Source organism: Macaca fascicularis, chromosome 10, assembly GCF_037993035.2.
Source record: "Macaca fascicularis isolate 582-1 chromosome 10, T2T-MFA8v1.1".
In the NCBI taxonomy this organism is placed as follows: Eukaryota; Metazoa; Chordata; class Mammalia; order Primates; family Cercopithecidae; genus Macaca; species Macaca fascicularis.
Genome location: NC_088384.1, coordinates 5206629 through 5226030, shown reverse-complemented (window position 1 = coordinate 5226030; position 19402 = coordinate 5206629). Strand labels below are relative to the sequence as shown.

Sequence of the window (19402 nt, the reverse complement as noted above, 5' to 3'; positions counted from 1 at the left end):
GCTGAGGGAGCATGGGACGTGGACAGCTCAGCTGCACATCCGTAAACCATCCCTTCCACGGCCACCTTGGGCGCGGGGAGGGGCGGGGGGTGTTTGTGGAGAAAAACCAGCACTGCAGAAGTACAAATTCAAAAATCTTAATTTATTGTAGACTCTTCTCATTTGTAATTCCAGTGTTTTGAACATTAATAAATACACATCTGTTAAAAACCTCCAGTGTCTAATCTCTCCCATAAAGTCTTAATAAAAATAAGTTTACATTTTTCCTGTCTCAATAAAACTGACAGTTGTTTTTTGGTAACAGTTCTGACCAAATTAAAAATTACACCTCATGATGTTGGCTGTGGAGTATGTGAAAAAAAAAAATAGAACAAAACAAAAAATTACACCTCAGGGGGTGGAATCCTGTTAAAGTCATGAAAGCAGACTGTTCGAAGACTTCAAGACCTTTTCGTACTTAGGAAACACCAGTGGCAAACGTTTAAAGGGACTAGAGTTTTGTATCTTCGAAAGACCACTCACCTGGTAAGGCACATGTATAATTCATTCAGGTGTGAGGACTTGGGGATCTCATTTCATCCTCCTGTCTGGACCATTTTCAGATACGCTTTTCCTCTCACAGGCATCTGCTAACAGTGCTCACATTTTCATCAGGGTCAGGTTTAAAACTTAGTGTGGATATCTTTGCATTTTACTTGATGTTCATCCTATTTTATGGTTTCTCCTATTTGGAAGCAGCTGTGCTGATCACTTATTTGGGCGCCTGATTTGAAGAACAAAAGAAACGCTAAAATCAAACATGTCTGACAGTTCCGGCCGTTCCACAGCCCCTCGGGCCACACTGTGCCAGCTGCCTGCCTGCAGTGGGCCCGACCTTGGTGTGAGTTTCCAAAAACAGTTTGGTAACCATTGAAGGCTGTGGCTTTGTCCCTCTGCACAATTGGCCATCTGAAGCAAAATGAAGTAACTGGTCAGACGCCGGGCATGGGGTGGGAACCCGTGCCCCGGGAGATCCTCGGAGTCTCAAAGAGCTAGAGAACTGGCAGGAGGGATGTAATGGCCTGGAGGGCCCCATACCTCTGTCCAAATCAGGAACCTGCAAAACTTTAAGGTCCCAGGTCCCACGGGAAGCAGGAGCAAAGGAGAAATCCATCCCCACCTGCAGCTGCCAGGCCACCTGGGAGGGGGTGGTGGTCAGGGAATGACCAGGTGAAAAATGACAGCCGTGTGGCAACCATGCCCCACAGTGACCTCAGCAAGGCTTCTCACACCTGCCTAGTCCTGCACTGCCCCGTCTTAAATTCACACAGCCAGGGCAGAGGGCAAACGCATGCACAGCGAATACCAGGGACCCAGGGGGCTGGCCCATGCCATCCTCGCTTCCTGGCCAAAGGCAGCTATAGGGCTTCTAACTGCTTGGTTTTAGCCCCACTGCTGACATATTTTCCACCTTTGATCTGCTGGGGTACCAGTTTCGTCAACACATGCCAGATTCAAGTACAACTGTGCAATCTTTACACGGAAGACAGCAAGGGATCATCGCATGGATCTCCTGGGATAACAAAGTCAGCACGAATGCAAAATATATACAGGTTTCACCTCCTCAGAGTCCAATACAAATATATAAAAGTATCTACAGCTTTCCCACATAGTGATTTTAAGACAAGGGGTGCCTTTGCAAAGGGCTGCCGGGCTTCCAGCCAGGCGTCTGCACTGCCATGAGATGCCCACCTGGGCGGGGCTGGACCACAGTCTTTGGTCTGTGCCTGGCGTTCCTGAACTCTGGGCAGCCTCTGGGCCCTGTCTGGGGTCCCCTCGCAGATCTGGCTCTGGCTGCAGTCTTAGGATCCAGCGGTGCTGGCCCAGTGGTCTGCGCCTCCCTCATGCCTGTGGCCTTTGGCACTTGTCACCAGGTCTGACAGGCCCTGAGCTCCTGGGAGAGCCAAGACCTTTGTGTCTGGATGACCAGTCCGGGGGCTGCCACCGTGGGGACCGCCACACTCTGGGCCCACTCCACTTCAAGGGCAGTGGCCCCTCGGGCTCCAAGCTCTGAGGGCTCAGTGATGCCGCAGCCTGTGTGGGGGTGACGGGCTTGCCTCACGGTTTCCTGATGGTTCAAATTGAAGTTTCATTACTGCCTCTGCGCATGGGAAGAAGCCATGAAGCAGGTGAAGGGTCAGTGAGGGTAGTGGCTGGGTGGGGCCCAAGGTCACACAGGGGCAGGATCCCCCCATCAGGGTAGAGGGGGCGTCTAGGGGCTCCAGGGAGGGCAAGCTCATGTTGGATGTTGCTGCCTTTGGGAGGCAGGAGAGGGGACCAGGACTAGCCCATGCGCTTCTCTGCTGCTGGTCTCTCAGCAGAGCACAAGGAATCAGCGTTAGAAACCGGCCATCTCTACGGTGACTTTTGGGAGGGGCATCCTGAAGACCTGGCTTCTCCCTTGTAAGTTTGGAAGGAGGGAGGAGGGGCCAGGACCCCAGCTCCAGCCCGCCCCCTTCACCCCGGGCATTCCGGGACCCTCAGTATCCTTAGTTGCAAGGTGGGTGGCAGTGGTCCAGAGCGGAGACAGTGCTGATCAAATGCAGAGCCCAGCACTTTAGGTCCTAGCATTTCGGGGCTGGCCAGGGCTTCAGAGTCCCAGAGGCCTGAGACGTGCCCCCAGGATAGGGGGTCTGCTCATCTCCGGGGGATCCCCCTGACCTCAGCAGCAGCACGCCCCCCTACAACCCCGCATCCCTGCCTGGGCTTCCTCTGCACTCAGGGCTCCAGGTGAGATGGGTGCCAGGTCCCTGACCGCTGCCCCCTTTCTCTCCTGACTCAGGACAAGGGGGAAGTGGGTGACCCCCGCTCTGGAGGCCCGGGCTACTCACTCGGAGTCTGAGCCGTCGGCCTGGACGCTCCCGGTGCGCACGTTCATGGCCACCCCGTTGAGGTGCTCACGCCCCGGCTCCCTCCCGGGGTTCTTGACGGTGATGGCGCAGTCGGGGCCGCCAGAGCCCAGGGAGGACGTGCGCGAGGATGTGGGGCTCTGCTCACAGTCGGCCAGCTTCTCCCGGAGCCGGCCCTTCAGCGTCTGCTCTGTCAGCATCAGCGGCGGTGGGTAGGTGACTTTATTTTTCAAGATGCCTGGGAGGAGGAGGCGCAACAAGGTCACATCCGGGTGATGCTGCCAGGGACAGCTGCTGGGCTGCGTGCATCGGAGCCAGCCTCAGCCCCTGTCCTTCCTCCTGGTTTCCCAGGTCCCAGGGCTAGGCTGGAAGGCCACATCTGTTCTGCCCAGGCCCTGACCTGCCCCACCAGCCCCACCCCCACCTCTGAACCAGGGACTGGCCCTTCTGGGTCCTCCAGCCTTTCACTGCAGCCCCGGCTTCCCCAGGCACCTTTCCTCTGCTCTGGAGGCTGGCAGCTAGCAGGCCTGGCCGTGCCCCCGCTCTCCCGGTCTGGGGGATTCTCTCCACGGTGACTGCCCTGCTCCTCGCGGTGCAGCTCCACGCTGACCTTGGTCTCCACCTTCAGGCGGGGCTGGCCGCCTGGGTCCTCACTGTCACTCTCAGCCAGGCTCTGGTCAGGCCAGGTGGCCAGAATGTGGTTGGCCACGGCATCCCCTGAGGCATGAGAGCGGTGCTCAGCAGACAGCAGCACTGCCACTCGAGCTGCGCCCCTGAGAGCCATGGCTCTGGCAGGTCCCGGGTGGCTCTGACCCACCTCTCCCCAACCTGTAGGCCTGGTAGGGCTGAACCCTAAAGGTGGGGAAACTGAGGCCCAGGAGGGAGAGTCCTGGCAGCAGGGCCCTTGCTGGGATCCCCCGCTGCATCTGTACCAGTAATCACACATGGCTATCCACCCCCGGCAGCCTCACCTGGACCTTGCAGTGACGGTCCACAGAGAACCCCCGAGATTTCCTGCCTCTGCTCCAGGGATTGGCATGGAGGAGCAGAGGCTGTGGGGGAACCCAGCCAGAGTCCCCCCCACCCCAGGCTGTCCTTTCATGTGGCTGCAGTGCTGCTGGGCATATCTTGGGAGGAAGGGACCCAGCCATGGCCAAGACCTGCCCCGAGCCTGCTGTCCACAGCCCAGCCTGGCCCAGTGTGCCCCACACGCTCACCTTTAGGGGTGCTATGGATGGCGCCCCTGGTCGGGTCCCATTTTTCCTCAGCCCCCACCCCGTCGTCCTCGCTGTCTGACGAGTGTGAGGAGGCATAAGAGCTGCTCTGCTCATCCAGGGACAGCTCGCTATCTGAGTCGGAATCATGGCCTGTGGATGAGCGGGGAACAGGGAGGCTCAGGCCCTGGGAGGTGCAGGGGTCCCACCGAGGCCAGGTAGAGCCACTGGGCCCCTGGCATGCTGACACTGTGCATGGCGAGGCTGCTAGTGCTTCTTCAGGGGCGGAGTCTCCAGTGACCAAAAGGATGTGGGAAAAACAACCCCGGGGATCCTCCCCCTCCGGGGAAGCCATACCAGGGGGGTCCTTGGAGCTCCTGGGCACGAAGGATGCGTCTGGCTCTCCGTGGCTGCCCCGCACCAGCCCAGAGGACACGCTGAGCTTCTGGACTCCTTCATCCCTAGAGAGGCCGGGGAAAGGTGGGGCTCAGTATCATCCCTCAGGGGACAGGAAGTGCTGGAAAGTTCTCCGGAAGATTCTCTGCCCCCACCCTTCTGTGTTACCATCAAGAGCACAGAAAAAAGAGGCTCCCAGTGTGTGGGGGAAGGTGGTAGGGGAAAGGTTGCGGGGGAGAAGGTTGGCGGGGGGAAGGCGGTGGGGGAAAGGTTGTGGGGGAGAAGGTCGGCGGGGAGAAGGTCGGCGGGGGAGAAGGCCGGCCGGGGGAGAAGGCCGGCGGGGGAGAAGGTCGGCGGGGGAGAAGGTCGGCGGGGGGAAGGTCGGCGGGGGGAAGGTGGTGGGGGAAATGTGATGTTGGTTGAATGGCAGGACATAGATGGGGGTGGCGCCAAAGCCTGAGGGAGCTCGAGAGCTACCTCCCCGAACCTGGATCTGCAGCCTGACCTGACAGTGCTATCCAGCGAGGCGGTGGACTCGCCCAGGTCTGTGCGCAGCATGTCGGGCCCATCGCCGAAGGTGGTGTTGCAGTTGAGGGAGCGCTGGGGGGAGGCGAAGGGCTGGTCACTGCCAGGTGGAGGCCACCACATGACCACCACGGGGGATGGCTCTGTCCCCACGGCAACCCCCCCACACCCACACCCTGGCTGGGCCCCTCCCCAGCACACAGGAGGAGCCAGCCCCAGTCAACCCTCACTGCAAACAAGAGCCTCCTGGCAGCTGAAGGAAGCGCATCCTGGCCCACACTGTGGTCAGGGTTGCTGCCCTCCCTACAGCCACTGCTTCTGGTCAGGGTCCTTGGTGGTCCTGGCCCCCCCTTTCTAAGGCCTGGAAAAGCAGGGCTAGGACGCGACCGAGGCCCCATCCGGCCGATTCTATCACTCTCTGGTTCTGATGCTGGCAGCCATACCGTGCTCCGTGGGTGGCTCTGCTATCCCCACCATGAGGGGCACACAGGCTGCGGGGCTGGGGCTGACGCGCGATACTCCTCCCTCACCACTCAAGATGCCGCCCAGCTTCCAGTCCCGCGGTGTCCCCGGTGCCTCTTACCGTCAACAGGGTGGCCCTGGTGGTGGTGGAGTCCTCCAGGTGTAGCTTCCTCCCGCCGAGCACACCCTTCAGGTGCTTCCGGACCTCCTGGTTAAGCACGCAGTGGAAGAGGAGGACGAAGGGGCCCTGGAGGGAGGAAGGCGGGGTCAGCACCTGCTGCTGCCTCCCTAGGCACCTGCCCTTAGGCGCCCCAGCACAGATGCGCACACAGCCTCGAGTGCACACTGCCAGGCCGCGGGGCCCAGGACACAGCCAGGCCTCCCCTCCTCAGGGACTGCTGCTTTCTCGGGGGCAGGTTGGGGAGCTCAGAAACTGAGATGCCTGGGCTGGGCCCCCGGCGTGCTGGAGGCATTGAAGGCCCCAGCTCAGACCAGAGTCTTCTGGGCACTCCTTCCACAGCCCTCGGGGCCCTCTGGTGTCCCCGCTGTGTCGTAAGTCCACTTGCTGGCCAGCCCTTAGTATGACCAGAAATGGCCACTTGTGATCCCTGGAGACACAAGTGGACTTGTGCTGGCCTGGCACTGGGGTCATCGTCCCCAAACACAGTGGGGAGGAGGCACCAGGCCCTGTGCTGGTTGCAAAAGGGGCTAAGTCCTTGCAGCCACAGGAGGATACCACACGAGGCCCAGGCAGGGCTGGTTTGAGACCGTAGGCCTCCACTGCCTTGCATCACAGCAACGGTGCCACGGCGGCCAGGCAGCAGCCCCGCAGGCAACTCAGCCGCCACCTACCTGTAAGCCACTGAAGATGGCAAAGAGGTAGTGGAAGCTCAGTGCATCAAGGTTCACAGCCAGCAGCCCCAGCAGCCAGGTGGCGCTGATGAGCAGCAGCAGGAGGAAGGCGGTCCTCAGCAGGGAGCTGCGGGAGAGCAGGATCAGGCCTGTGCCCACCGCCACCACCTGCTCCCTTCCTCCCTCCCTCCCTCCCTCTCGCGCGTCCGCCCATCTGTCCATCCGCCTGTCCACCCAGCCATCATCCACCTTGCTCCCTTCCTCCCCCGTAGCCAGGAACGGACTCATCTGGGAACCAGACAGAGCTTGTGTTAGTGGGGATGGTGGTGGAACAAATTAGGAAGCAAATAAATGACAAAACAGGAGCCGTGACGACTACACCAGGCCAGGGGGCCTGAGCCACGCCCATGGCTGCACTAGCTCCTGTGAGACACCTGTGGAGAGGCGAGAGGAAGAGCCCAGGGCCTGCCCTTGACGAGCTGTGACACTGCAAGCAGCTTCCTGAGCTCTGCCTCAGTCTCCCCATCTGTAAAAGGGGAAGGCAAAGGCGCATCCCCTCCCAGGGTTCAGAGGGGATGGAGTGAATCAGGGTGACAGAGCCCGCAGGTCCACAGGTCAGGGATGGCACTAAAGATAAGGAACTGACAAGGCCCCAGACCCCCCATGTAATCCCCACATCTGGCCTTCCAGGCCACTCACCACCCCTCCCTCTCCACCCTCCTGGGCCGGGAGCCTCACACTCCTCCTGGCAACCCAGCCCCCATGCAAGCATTCTCCCTTCGCCCATCCCTGGCTCAGTCCCATCTGTCAGGTCACCAGCAGCTGTCAGGTCACCAGCAGCTGCCAGGTCACCAGGGGCCACCTGGTTGTCTGACAGATGCCCCCGTCATCCCCTCCTGACCCTGTCATGGCTCCTGAACGCCGTGCTGAGTCTTCCCACAGTGCCACCTGCTCCTTTGGGGGCCTCATAGGTTCCCTCTCCTCCCTAGAACACTGGAGGTTCCCTCCGTGCTGGGCCCCTGTTCCGCTGCACCCTCTGATGGTGGGGCTGGGAGGGGGGCCTCCACTCCAGTGGCCCCAGCAACACCCGCAACACCCTCATCACCCATCAGTAAGTTCCATCTCCCCCACCCCGCCCATCTCCACCCTGGTAATTCCAGGCAGCCCAATGCTTCCGTGCCAGGCGGGAGGGACTGAGGCCCAGGGTTGGCTGCCAGCTCCCTCCCCTCAGCTAACCTCCCCCAACTCCCCTCCCCTCAGCTAACCTCCCCCAACTCCCCTCAGCTAACCTCCCCCAGCCCCTGCAGATGCAACGTGGGAAACCCTGGTGCTCACCCAGCTGCCCCCAGCCCTCCTCCATGAGGCCCACATGCCCTCGTGGGGCCCCACCCCACAGAGACTGGACATCGGGGTCTCAGGGCCCAGCTGACATGACTGGCCGGTCAGGTTCTGCCCCACTTACACGATCCCTTTTTTCCCATAATAATGGTGTTTTCTTTGGCAGGAAACCTTTGCAGATAGGACAGAAGTGACTGTGTTGATCTGAAAACAAAACAAGCCGATCGATGTCAGGTGGCAGACTCTTCAGTCTTGTCACTGCAGACCTTCAACTGCCAAAAGCACCTGAAGCCCTTTGCCCTGCATCTCAGGAAGGGGTGTCTGGGTGAGGAGGACCCGAGCCCTGGCCTGTGGGACCAAGCACAGCTGTCCACCCACTGCCCCACAGGGCCCACCACACCCAGCCTGCCTGTGCAGGACCCTCCTGGGTGCTGGACGCAGACGGTCTCCTGTGGACACGACGCGAGACCCTAACCCACGATCAGAGGGCGAGGTTGGGGAGGGGCCTGGTGGCTTTGCTGTCACAAGATGGCCCTTCCTGCCCCGCTTTGGCTGCTCAGAGGAGTTGGCGGCCCCAGCCAGCCCAGAGCAGTCCTTCCAGCTGACGCATGCTCGGAGCACCCGGACTCCGTGAAGGCCCCACACTCACAATTATAACGGCTCCGATGGGCCCCGCAAAGCTCCAAATCAGCGTGTCTTGCAGGGACAGCCAGCAGAAGTCCGGGTTTCCGTAGCCCTGGGGGTCCAGGCCGACCGCCAGTCCTGAACACAGCGGGGAGGAAGGGAAGGGTGAGGGCCGCGTGCCCAGTGGCCACCCCGTGCCAAGGACCAGCCAGGGTGGGGTGAAATGGGGGACTCAGCATGTCCCTTCTTAGAGGAAAGAGCAAGGAGTTTGGGGAGCCAGCCCAGGGACCTCTGAGCACAGCCTCTCCGTGTGGGGTCTCAGGCTCACCAGCCTAGGTGGCAGAGGCCTATCTGGGCCGGGGGCTGCTGAGGAAGACCAGAGACCCTGGAGGGTGGCAATGAGATGGTGCAGGAGGGATCATGAAGGCAGACGGTGCTTGGGAGGGCCCTGCCAGCTGGGACATGTAGAGGTCAGAAGGCTGTGATGGACCCAAGGTGCAAGGGATGAGGCCCCAAAACAGATGGAGGTCGGCGTCACATACGGGGGCCATATGTGAGCGGGTGGGGGACGCATACGCCCCCTTACCAAATCCAACCATGTGCACATGCCATACACACGTACATACCCTATACACATGCATGCACACACACAGTGTGCAGACACGCATCACAGATATACATACCATACACATGTGTACACCACACACACCCCCGAAACTGCCTCAGCACTGGGCTTGCTATGTGAGCAGCCTGTTTAAATAGGAGTTGCCACTCCTAACCATCGTGTGACAAGCCAGATCCACCTGTCCATGCAGAGCATCAAGGTGACACTTGGGACAGAAGCAACCAGCAGGTGTGACCTGGTCTTTCTGTGCCCCTCGCCCCACCCTGGCCTAGGCTATGCTCCTCCCCATTCTCCTTAAATATTTAAAAGATCCCGGCTCCCTGCTGCTTAACACCCTCCAGGACTTCCCACTGTCCTTTGGAGGAGCCAGTTAACCAGGACCACCCAGGACAGTCAGGGAAGCCCCAGATGGCCGGGCGAGGCAGCGGCCACTGACCAGCGTCTGCAGCTCAGTCTGAGGCTCCCCGGGAGTTGTTTTAAGATCTTGTGCGAGACAGACCTAAGTGTTAAACACCACAAACCAAACCAAAACCCGTTTTTAAAGCAAGTAGGAAACGTGAGCTATCTGGACTTAGAATCCAAAGGGCAGAGGCATTGCAGAGACCTGCTCTGCCTGGGCATCGAGGCAGCTTTGACACAAAGCCATACGAGCCCCTTTCTAGGCCACATTCTTCATCTCAGCGTCTCTCACAGTAAGCACCTAATCTAGGCAAGGTATGGCCTGTCACGTCAGGAAGTGGCAGCTGCTACTCGCCCACCCTACCCCCACCTCAGCGGCCCTGGGGGGAGGTGAAAAAGTTCTTCAGGGTCCCTTGGAGTAAGGGAGATGAGTCACATCGGAACACCCTAGCCAGAAGCCTGCCTAGTTGGAGGCTAGTCAGTGACATCGCTGTGGAGACCAGGACAGTCCAGCAAGTGACCATGGCACTGGCCCCAGGGTGGCTGCTGGGTGCTGCCCTGGGGGCAACTCCCCCCACCCCAATGACTCTGGCCTCAGACTGCGTCTAATCCCCAGAACCCAGGGATTACCCAGGAAAAGGGTTTCTTCTTCTTGTGAATAAAGGTGGATCTTTCTCAGTAGGGAGCAAACTGACTTTGATTTTTAGCAAAATGTGTGCTGAGGAAGTACTGTTTGTTCTACTCACTGATTCACTATTCATTCATCCATCCACTCACTCATCACATCCACGCACTGCACCCACCCAGCCACTTAATTTCATTGTCATCCATTAGCTACCCATCCATCCACCCACCTATTTCATCCATCCCTCCATCCATCCTATTCATGCACTCACTTATCCCATCTATCCATCCACTCATCCACTCACTCACCTCTCCATCCCTCCATCTACCTATCCATTCACTCACTTATGCAATCCCTCCATCCACCCACCCACCCATCCATCTGCTCACTCACTCATTCCTCCATCCACCCACTCACCCCTAACCATCCATCATCTACCCACTCACTCAAACCCCACCCATCCACCCATCCACTCACCCACCCCAATCCATTCATCCATCCACTCACCCCCCTCCATCCACCCATCCATCCACTCACCCCATCCATCTATCCACTCATTCACCCCTCTACCCATCCATCCACTCACCCCATCCATCCATCCATCCACTCACTCACCCCTCCACCCATCCATCCATCCTCTCACTCACCCCCATCCATCTATCCATCCACTCACTCATCTATCCATCCACTCACCCATCCATCCATCCATCCATCCATCCATCCACTCACTCACCCCCCATCCATTCATCCACTCACTCACCCCATCTATCCATCCACTCACTCATCCATCCATCCACACTCACTCACCCTCCATCCATCCATCCACTGACTCACCCATCCATCCACTCACTCACCCCCCGATCCATTCATCCATTCACCCCCCCATCCATCCAGCCACTCACTCACCCATCCATCCATCCATCCATCCACTCACTCACCCCATCTATCCATCCACTCACTCATCCATCCATCCACTCACTCACCCCCCCATCCATTCATCCATTCACCCCCCATCCATCCAGCCACTCACTCACCCGCCATCCATTCAGCCACTCACTTACCCCCAATCCATCCAGCCACTCACCCCCCCATCCATCCAACCATCTACTCACCCCCTACCCATCCATTCCATTCATCCTCTCACTCACCCCCCCATCCATCCACCTGCCCACTCATGCACTCACTTGCTCTTCCCTCCATCCCTCCCGTGCACAGACGTGGAACTTTTGTCTGTTAGGTGCTGCAGAAATAACCCTGAACAGACCTGGACCCAGCTCTCAAGGAGCTCACACCTTACAGAAGACGTTGCCCCAGGTGTCTGCAATTGCCCCTGTGCGTGCAGACAAGTATGCAGGGCCGGGGCCTCCTCTGCTGGGGGCTGGACAAGCATTGGGGCTGGGCAGGGAAGAGAAAGGAGGACAGCTCTCCTGCACAGCTGGGTCTTTTGGAAATCTGTGTTTTTATGCACTCCACTCTGTGCATCCTCACCTGTGACAATGGCCGGGATGCCCCAGCCCACGACGTAGTAGAACCGCATGGGCCCCGTGTCGATGTTGCGTGCCTCAGTCAGCATGCGGTAGACATGCAGGCTCTCCACGAGGGTCCAGGCAAAGGTGCTCATGTAGATGTAGTGGAGGAGGATGGCGACCACCGTGCACAGGAACTGCGCGGGGAGGGGCCGGACTCAGTGAGGGCCCCTGCATCCCAGGCTGAGGCCAAACAGGCATGAGTGAGGGGTGGGGGGTGGGAGAGCTAACAATTCGGACCACCCTACGTGTCTGTCCTCAGCTGAGCAGGGCTACGTGTCTGGCCAATGGCTGAGAGCCAGGAATTGAAAATCAACATCACGGGGCAGCTGAGCCAGCAGGTGAGCGAGCCCTGCCTGTCTGGACACAGAAAGCGGCATGAGAATGACAGAGAGACCAGCCTCCGAGGCCACAAACACAAACCCAGTCCCACATGCCCCGGAACTGCACTTGAAGATGTGGCCCCGGGGCAGCTTCACACCCAGTGCTCTGGAAGGGCTGAGGGGCAGCTTTGCACTCAGTGCTCTGGGAGAGGCTGCCCCAGTCAGTGCTCCCAAAGCTGCCGCCGGCTGGGAGAGGATGGCAGGCTCCCCTCCAGGTCCCCGGAGGCTGAACCAGCCAAATGGGAGATGGGGGAGAGAGGGAGATGGGAACGATGGGAACACTGGGAACACTGGGAACACTGGGAGGGTCCCACCCCGACCCCACTCCCAGCCGGCCTGCTCTGGACACACTGTCTAATCCTCAGTAACCATCCCATCAGTCCACCCTACCAGGGGGTCCCAGGGAGACAGCCTTTAACAGACACAAAAGCTTAGGAGGAGAAGGAGGGCCCCCATCTCAACCCCAGGCTGAAGGCCACTTTGCTCAGGCACCGGGTCATGGCAACCCAAGGGCGCCCCTGTTGCCACATCAGCCTCAAAGGGCCAGCCACCCTCCACAAACAATGCCCCTGAGGTGGGAAGGGCCCCAAGTCAGCATCATATCTGTCAGCTTCAGAACAGAGCAGGAACCAAAGCAGAGAACGCAGGCTCAAGCTATGCCAGAGGCAGGCCCTTTGCCTCAGACCACACGCTCGACGTCAGGAAACAAGGCGCCAGCATATGGCTGGTGAACCCTACACCAAACACCCCAGTTTCCTGGATGGAAATCACACTGGCTTAGGAAAAGGAAGGGGGCGAGAAGGTTGGTTGGCTGGATGGCTGCTTTAAATAATGTGAAAAGTAAATCCACAAAACCACCTTCTGAAAACAGAAACTGCGAGGACTGCGCCATCCTGGCTGCAGCAGGGTTGTACCTGCTTCTGTAACCAACGTACCACCTTTTCCAGAAATACAACAAAGACAAAGCGGATGCATAATAAATCATTTCAGCCTGCCAGCGCTCTGAGAGATGAAAAACCTCGCCCAGAGATAGGATTGTGGGTTTACAAAAAAACCATAAAGCCCAGGCACGCTGCCAAGCCCCTAGAAGGCTGCCGGGGCGCCCTTTCCTTCTCCGTGCTCAGCCGTGCGTGGCTGCCGGGACAGGGCTCACTCCGGCGGGAGATGAGTCAGTGCTGGAACCCAGGGACCGCCTCGGTTTTGCTGGTGGTGTTGAGTTGCAGGGAGTGGCCTGCACAGACTCCCCTCTCCCCCGTTCACGCCACTCAAAAGCACACTAGAGGGGTTTTGAGATGAATCGCACACTTCTCGAGAGCCTTCCCGGTCCAATGCGCGGATGAGAACATGCCCATTGCGCGGATGCGCCTGGCTGCGGGTGTGACGGCATCCCTCCGCAGGAGCAGCGACCCTGCCATTCGCGCCCCACACACAGAGCCCCCGCCAGCCCAGGGCCTCAGCCTCCGGGAACACCTGGGAGGCAGCGGGGAAGGTTGGCCCTGGCTGGTCCGACACATGCCTCGAAGCTCGTCCTTTGTGGGCCAGGCCTGGTGCTCCACCTACTGCTGCTGGGAAGCCATGGAGCCTTCTCAAGGGTGACCTGCGAGGTGGGGGTGCCCGCCTTCCTTCTTGAGGTGAGAGGGGTCTGGTCCCACTGCTTGCCATAAAAAAGGAGCAGCAGCTCTGGTCTGCACGTGGCCCTGAGCAGCTTGCTGGAAAGTTCCAGCTTGGTCTTTTTATTCCATTTCCCTTCCCAGGGCCTGTCCACCCCCCGAGACACCCTCTCCACCCACGAGTTGGAGGTGGCCTCCCCGGCTCACGTGGCACAGCTTCCTTGGCCTCCACAGGTGCCCCATCTCACCCAGACCTTGCCTGTCAACAGGTGGTATCTTCATCTACTCATTCCTCTCCCTTCTGGAGACATCAAAGTCCCCTGACTCCTCCTCCCTGCCTGCTCCATAATGGGTTGGTCCTGTCCCTCCTTTCTCCTTGTGCCTCCACCCCACCCTCCCAGGCCTGTGCATTACCATCAGACTGCTCTGATCTTCTGCCTGTAGTCCACTGTTGCCAGACTCCTGTTTCTTTTTCTTTTTTGGAGACAGGGTCTCACTCTATTGCCCAGGCTGTAGTGCAGTGGCGCCATCTTGGCTCACTGCAAACTCTGCCTCCCAGTTTCAAGTGATTCTCGTGTTTCAGCCTCCCAAGTAGCTGGGATGACAGGTGCACACCACTATGCCCAGCTAATCTTTGTATTTTTAGTAAAGACAGGGTTTCACCATGTTGGCCAGGTAGGCCTCGAACTCCTTGACCTCAAGTGATCTGCCTGCCTCGGCCTCCCAAAGTGCTAGGATAATAAGTGTGAGCCAACATGCCAGCCTAATTGTTTCTCATAACATGCCTACACACTATTTTAGATTTTTCCATGAGATCCTTCATGTTACCTAGTAATGACAGCTTTGTTTCTTCCTTTCTGATCTCTATGCTTTTGTTTTCCTTGTTCATCGCACTGGCAAGGCCGCCCTGCACCACAGTGATGAACAGAGCGGTGAGTGGGCTCCTGACGTTACAGGGGATGCCTCCAGTATCTACCCATTGTTATTTATGTCAACTGTAGGTTTTCTGTAGATGTCTTTATTAGGTTCAAGTTTCCTCTAGGCCCAGTCTGTTCAAAGGTTTCTTTCTCTTTGTTCATTAATGAGCATAACATTAATCAAAATTCTTTTGTACATTCATTTCTGAGAAAAATATTTTTCCCTTAAATGTACTGGTGAGGTAAATGGCATTCATAGATTTTTTAAATGTTAAACCATCCTTGCATTCCTAAGATAAACCCAGCCTGGCCATGGTTTTTATACTGCAACGCAAATTCTCTAATGGTGATAGGAGTATTCAGGCTTTCTACATCTTAAATCATTTTGTTTTGTTTTGAGACAGTCTCGCTCTATTGCCCAGGCTGGAGTGTAGTGGTTCCATCTCTGCTCACTGCAACCTCTGCCTCCCAAGCTCAAGCAATTCTCCTGCCTCAGCCTCCTGAGTAGCTGGGATTACAGGTGCCTGGCACCATGCCCAGCTGATTTTTGTATTTTTAGTAGAGATGGGGTTTTACCATGTTGGCCAGGTCTTCCTGACCTCAAGTGATCTGCCTGCCTCAGCCTCCCAAAGGGATCCTGGTGGGATTTACAGGTAGGAGCCACTGCACCCGGCCCTTAAATCAGTTTTGACAAAAGTTGTATTTTCCTGGGGATGTACACAAGAATCGCTTGAACCCGGGAGGTGGAGGTTGCAGTGAGCTGAGATCGCGCCATTGCACTCCAGCCTGGGTTGACAGAGCGAGACTCTATCTCATAAAAAAAAAAGAAAAAGAAAAGAAAAGAAAAGAAAAGGGCCCCTCATCTCCCAATAGAGTCAAGGTGGTGAAGTGCTTGGACCTGCCAGTGAATCCCACGTCTCCACCCACAGCCTGTGACATGGCACGTTCCTCAAAGGGCATCTGTGAAGCGGAGGTGGGGGTGGTGAGGAGCCAGCCAGGGTGCTTGGAGTGGCCAGGAAAAGACTACGGTAGCCGCTCCAAGGTGCGGCCCAGACAGTGGGGAGGGGAGCTGAGTGGCCATACCGGGTTTTCCGTCTGGTTGATCCCAATCATGAACACCAGCTGAGAGAGGAACAGTGCCGCGGCGAGGTGCTTGTGAATGCTGTGCAGGTTGGAGCGCAGCGTGCGGACCAGGCTCAGGAGGACGAAGGCCACCAGCAGGGCCGCCAGCGACAAGGACATGGCGGCGTAGGTGACGATCTTCAGGGGCAGGACCTCCCCGTTCTGTGGGTGGGAGGGTTAAAGGCAGGAGAGAAGGGCCAAGACTCAGATCTGGTGGTTGCATAATAGAGACAAATTACACACTTGCTTATTAAATGATCAAAGGTTGGCAGGAACCAGCGTGACTAGGATATGGTTCTCAGGGCGGCACAAAACAAGCACAAAGTGGCAATGAACAGTGTGGGTGACAACAGGTTCTGGAGGCGGATGGTGGTGATGGCGGCACAGCAACAGGCTGTGCCACCAGCTTAATGCCACTGGCTGTACATTTCTTTTTTTTTTTTTTTTTTTTTTTTTTGAGACGGAGTCTCGCTCTGTCGCCCAGACTGGAGTGCAGTGGCGCGATCTCGGCTCACTGCAAGCTCCGCCTCCCGGGTTCACGCCATTCTCCTGCCTCAGCCTCCCGAGTAGCTGGGACTACAGGCGCCCACAACCGTGCCCGGCTAATTTTTTGTATTTTTAGTAGAGACGGGGTTTCACCGTGGTCTCGATCTCCTGACCTTGTGATCCGCCCGCCTCGGCCTCCCAAAGTGCTGGGATTACAGGCGTGAGCCACCGCGCCCGGCCCTGGCTGTACATTTCAATGGGAAATTGTGTTATGCATATTTTGCCACATTACAAAACAACCATACTGGCCAGGCATGGTGGCTTATGCCTGTAATCCCAGCACTTTGCGAGGCTGAGGCGGGCAGATCACCTGAGGTCAGGAGTTTGAGCCCAGCCTGCCCAACATGGTGAAACCCTGTCTTCACTAAAAATACAAAAATTAGCCGGGTGTGGTGGCGTGTGTGCCTGTAATCTCAGCTACCCAGGAGGCTGAGGCAGGAGAATCGCTTGAACCCAGGAGGCGGAGGTTGCAATGAGCTGAGATGGCACCACTGCACTCCAGCCTGGGTGACAGAGCAAGACTCCATCTCAAAAAACAACAAAACAAAAAGCGAAAAACAAAACCAACCCCACAGGCAAATCCTGCTGTCAGGAGGGGCTCAGCCTGTCTACCCAAAACCAACCCCACAAGTAAATCCTGCTGTCGGGAGGGGCTCAGCCTGCCCACCCAAAATTCTGGGCTGGCAGAAACCTTCCAAAGAGATCCTCAGCTTACGCAAAAGATAAAGGCGTCTCCACCGCAGGTGCATGCAGTACCTCTTGGACTTTCACTTAATCCTATCATGGACTTACTCTTTTGGCTGAAAGACTTAATGCCCGCTTTACAAAGAAAACGGGGTAACTGTGTTAATACCAAGAATGTCATTTCCTTTGCTCAGCAAAAGCTTTTACTGAGCACTTATTGTGAGGCAGAGGTTCTGACAGACCTGCTAAGGGCATCATTTCTTTTTTTTGGAGATGGAGTCTTGCTCTGTCGCCCAGGCTGGAGTGCAGTGTCCTGATCTCGGCTCACTGCAAGCTCTGCCTCCTGGGTTCAAGCAGTTCTCGTGCCTCAGCCTCCTGAGTAGCTGGGACTACAGGCGTGCACCACCACGCCCAGCTAATTTTTCTATTTTTAGGAGAGACAGGGTTTCACCATGTTGGCCAGGCTGGTCTTAAACTCCTGACTTCAGGTGATCTGCCCGCCTTGGCCTTCCAAAGTGCTGGGATTACAGGAGTGACCCACCGCACCTGGCCTCCAAGGGCATCATTTCATATCATCCTTAGATCACAGCTATGAGGAGAGTGTGAAATGCAACCCTCATCTTCCAGGTGAGAAAACCAATGCTTACAGAAGCTAAACAACCCGCCGGAAGTCACACAGCTGGGCAGGGGCGGAACTTCAGGTTTCGGTTATGTGGACTGGCAGGCCCGATGCTTCAGACTGCCACAGCGCTGGGCACCTGTACCCTTTCTATCTGTTCTGTTTTACCTACTTATCCCTCAATATGATGTGTTCTATCAGTGAATGGATGTCCTGTCCCAGCTGCACGTGTCTCTATCATAGCTTGCTATACGGAATTACTTTTCAAATTTCCAGATCCCTTATTATGCATTTCTTTTTTTCTTTCTGAGACAGGGTCTGACTCTGTTGCCCAGGCCGGAGTGAAGAGGCACAATCTAGGCTCACTGCAGCCTCCGCCTCCTAGGCTCAAGCCATCCTCCTACCTCAGTCTGCCAAGTAGCTGGGACTATAGGCATGCACCACTATGCTGGGCTAATTTTTGTATTTTTGGTAGAGACAGGGTTTCACAATGTTGCTCAGGGTGGTCTCAAACTTGTAAGCTCAAGTGATCTGCCCGCCTCGGCCTCCCAAAGTGCTGGGATTATAAGTGTGAGCCACTGTACCCAACCTTATTATGCATTTCTTACAGGTAGTACACTTTTTTTTAAAAAAAGGCTGGGGTCAGGAGTTCAAGACCAGCCTGGCCAACATGGTGAAACTCCATCTCTACTAAAAATAAAAAAATTAGCCAGGCGTGGTGGCAGAAGCCTGTAATCTGAGCTACTTGGGAGGCTGGGACAGGAGAATCGCTTGAATCTAGGAGGCGGAGGTTGCAGTGAGCTAAGGTTGCACCACTGCACTTCAGCCTGGGAGACAAGAGCAAACACTGTCTCAAAAAAAAAAAAACAACAAAAGGAAAATGGTGCTAAAATATACGTGCCATAAAACGTTACCATCTTGGCCACTTTGAATCGCGCAGTTCAGCAGTGTGTATATTCACATTGTTTTCTGTGCTTTTACAAACCAAGACACCTGTCTAAGACCCAGGTCCCTGGGGAGTTTCTGCATTTGGGGAAAAACAAGCTCTGGGTCTCTAGTAACTTCGGACAGATGTTGTTTACCAAGTGGAGCTACAAGCCGGGAAGCCAGGATCAGGCTGGGCTGGGGAGGCTGAGTGCTCATGGCCCTGGGTCTGGAACTGCCCCTCCTGAGGCTCCGTCAATGCCCTGGGCCCCTGGGCATCCCTGGGGCCTGCAGCAGCACCCCAGGCTCCCTCCACTGGCTTGGGGGCTGTTCAGAGACCTCTGGCTTTGGAGCACCCAGGCCATGGGAGCCTCGGACTCTCACTCCAGCCTCCTTTCTTCTGCCTCCATTTCAGTTTCCTTGGCCCACATATCACCCGGCGTCCTGACCATGAGACAAGCCCCAACCCCGCCCTTATATGGACAAAGTCCACTAATCACTGACCCCTCTCCAGGCTGGGTCCTGCTGGGGAGTGCCATTTGCCCATGAGACGGGGGCAGAGGCAGGGCAGCGTCACCTACACATTGCACAGAAGGCCTCTGCCCTCCTCCAGCCCAGCCTGAGGACTGACTCACCCTTCCAAGAATGTGACAGAAACCAGGGCCACTTCACATCAGAAAGCCCTTGGGAAGGACAGTGGCCTGAGCCCTTGAGCCACAGTGCAGCCCTGGGGAGGGGCCGGGGGAGGTCACCCAGGCCTCTGGTTCTGACTCCAAGACACCAGGGTCCCACACGGGCCGAGGCCAGGCTGGCTCCCACGTCCTTCCTGTCTGGGTAACGGGAGGCCAGGACAGTCCTCAGAACACTCCCCAATTCATCTGCAGGCCCACAATGTCCGGCTCACATTCCCCGGCCGCTTAAAATGCCAGAGGTTAAACATTAGCCGCCCAGCCTTTTGTCCTGTGGCCCTGCGTGTGGCCCCAAGGGAGAGCGCCCAGCAGCTGTCACGTCCCTTAGGATCAAAGTGAGTGGGGAGCCGCACCGTCCAACAGACCCGCTCTGAAGTGAGGGGCAGGTTCCGAGAGCTCCTTGGAGCCTGAGCTTTGGGTCTGCCATTCCGGGA

At 57.0% G+C, this 19402-nt stretch overlaps 1 protein-coding gene across 7 annotated transcripts in view; it reads right to left on the bottom strand.

Annotated features, from left to right (window-relative positions):
• Positions 1–121: 121 nt before the first annotated feature.
• The window catches only part of CELSR1 (cadherin EGF LAG seven-pass G-type receptor 1), a 190065-nt gene continuing 170784 nt past the window's right edge, over positions 122–19402 (bottom strand). For 3 of the 7 annotated variants that reach the window (XM_045363426.3, XM_074003511.1, XM_074003512.1), the window contains exons 24-35: positions 15468–15668; positions 11437–11611; positions 8325–8437; positions 7800–7879; positions 6338–6464; positions 5607–5732; positions 5004–5098; positions 4460–4563; positions 4106–4255; positions 3381–3605; positions 2871–3126; positions 122–2140 (exon numbers count right to left, since the gene is read on the bottom strand). In XM_045363426.3, coding sequence (XP_045219361.2) covers positions 2116–2140; positions 2871–3126; positions 3381–3605; positions 4106–4255; positions 4460–4563; positions 5004–5098; positions 5607–5732; positions 6338–6464; positions 7800–7879; positions 8325–8437; positions 11437–11611; positions 15468–15668 — 1677 coding nt within the window. In that variant the 3' untranslated portion in view covers positions 122–2115. The remainder of the gene's footprint in view (positions 2141–2870; positions 3127–3380; positions 3606–4105; positions 4256–4459; positions 4564–5003; positions 5099–5606; positions 5733–6337; positions 6465–7799; positions 7880–8324; positions 8438–11436; positions 11612–15467; positions 15669–19402) is intronic. The other 4 variants (XM_045363428.3, XM_045363427.3, XM_045363429.3 and 1 more) reach the window with 4 other exon arrangements.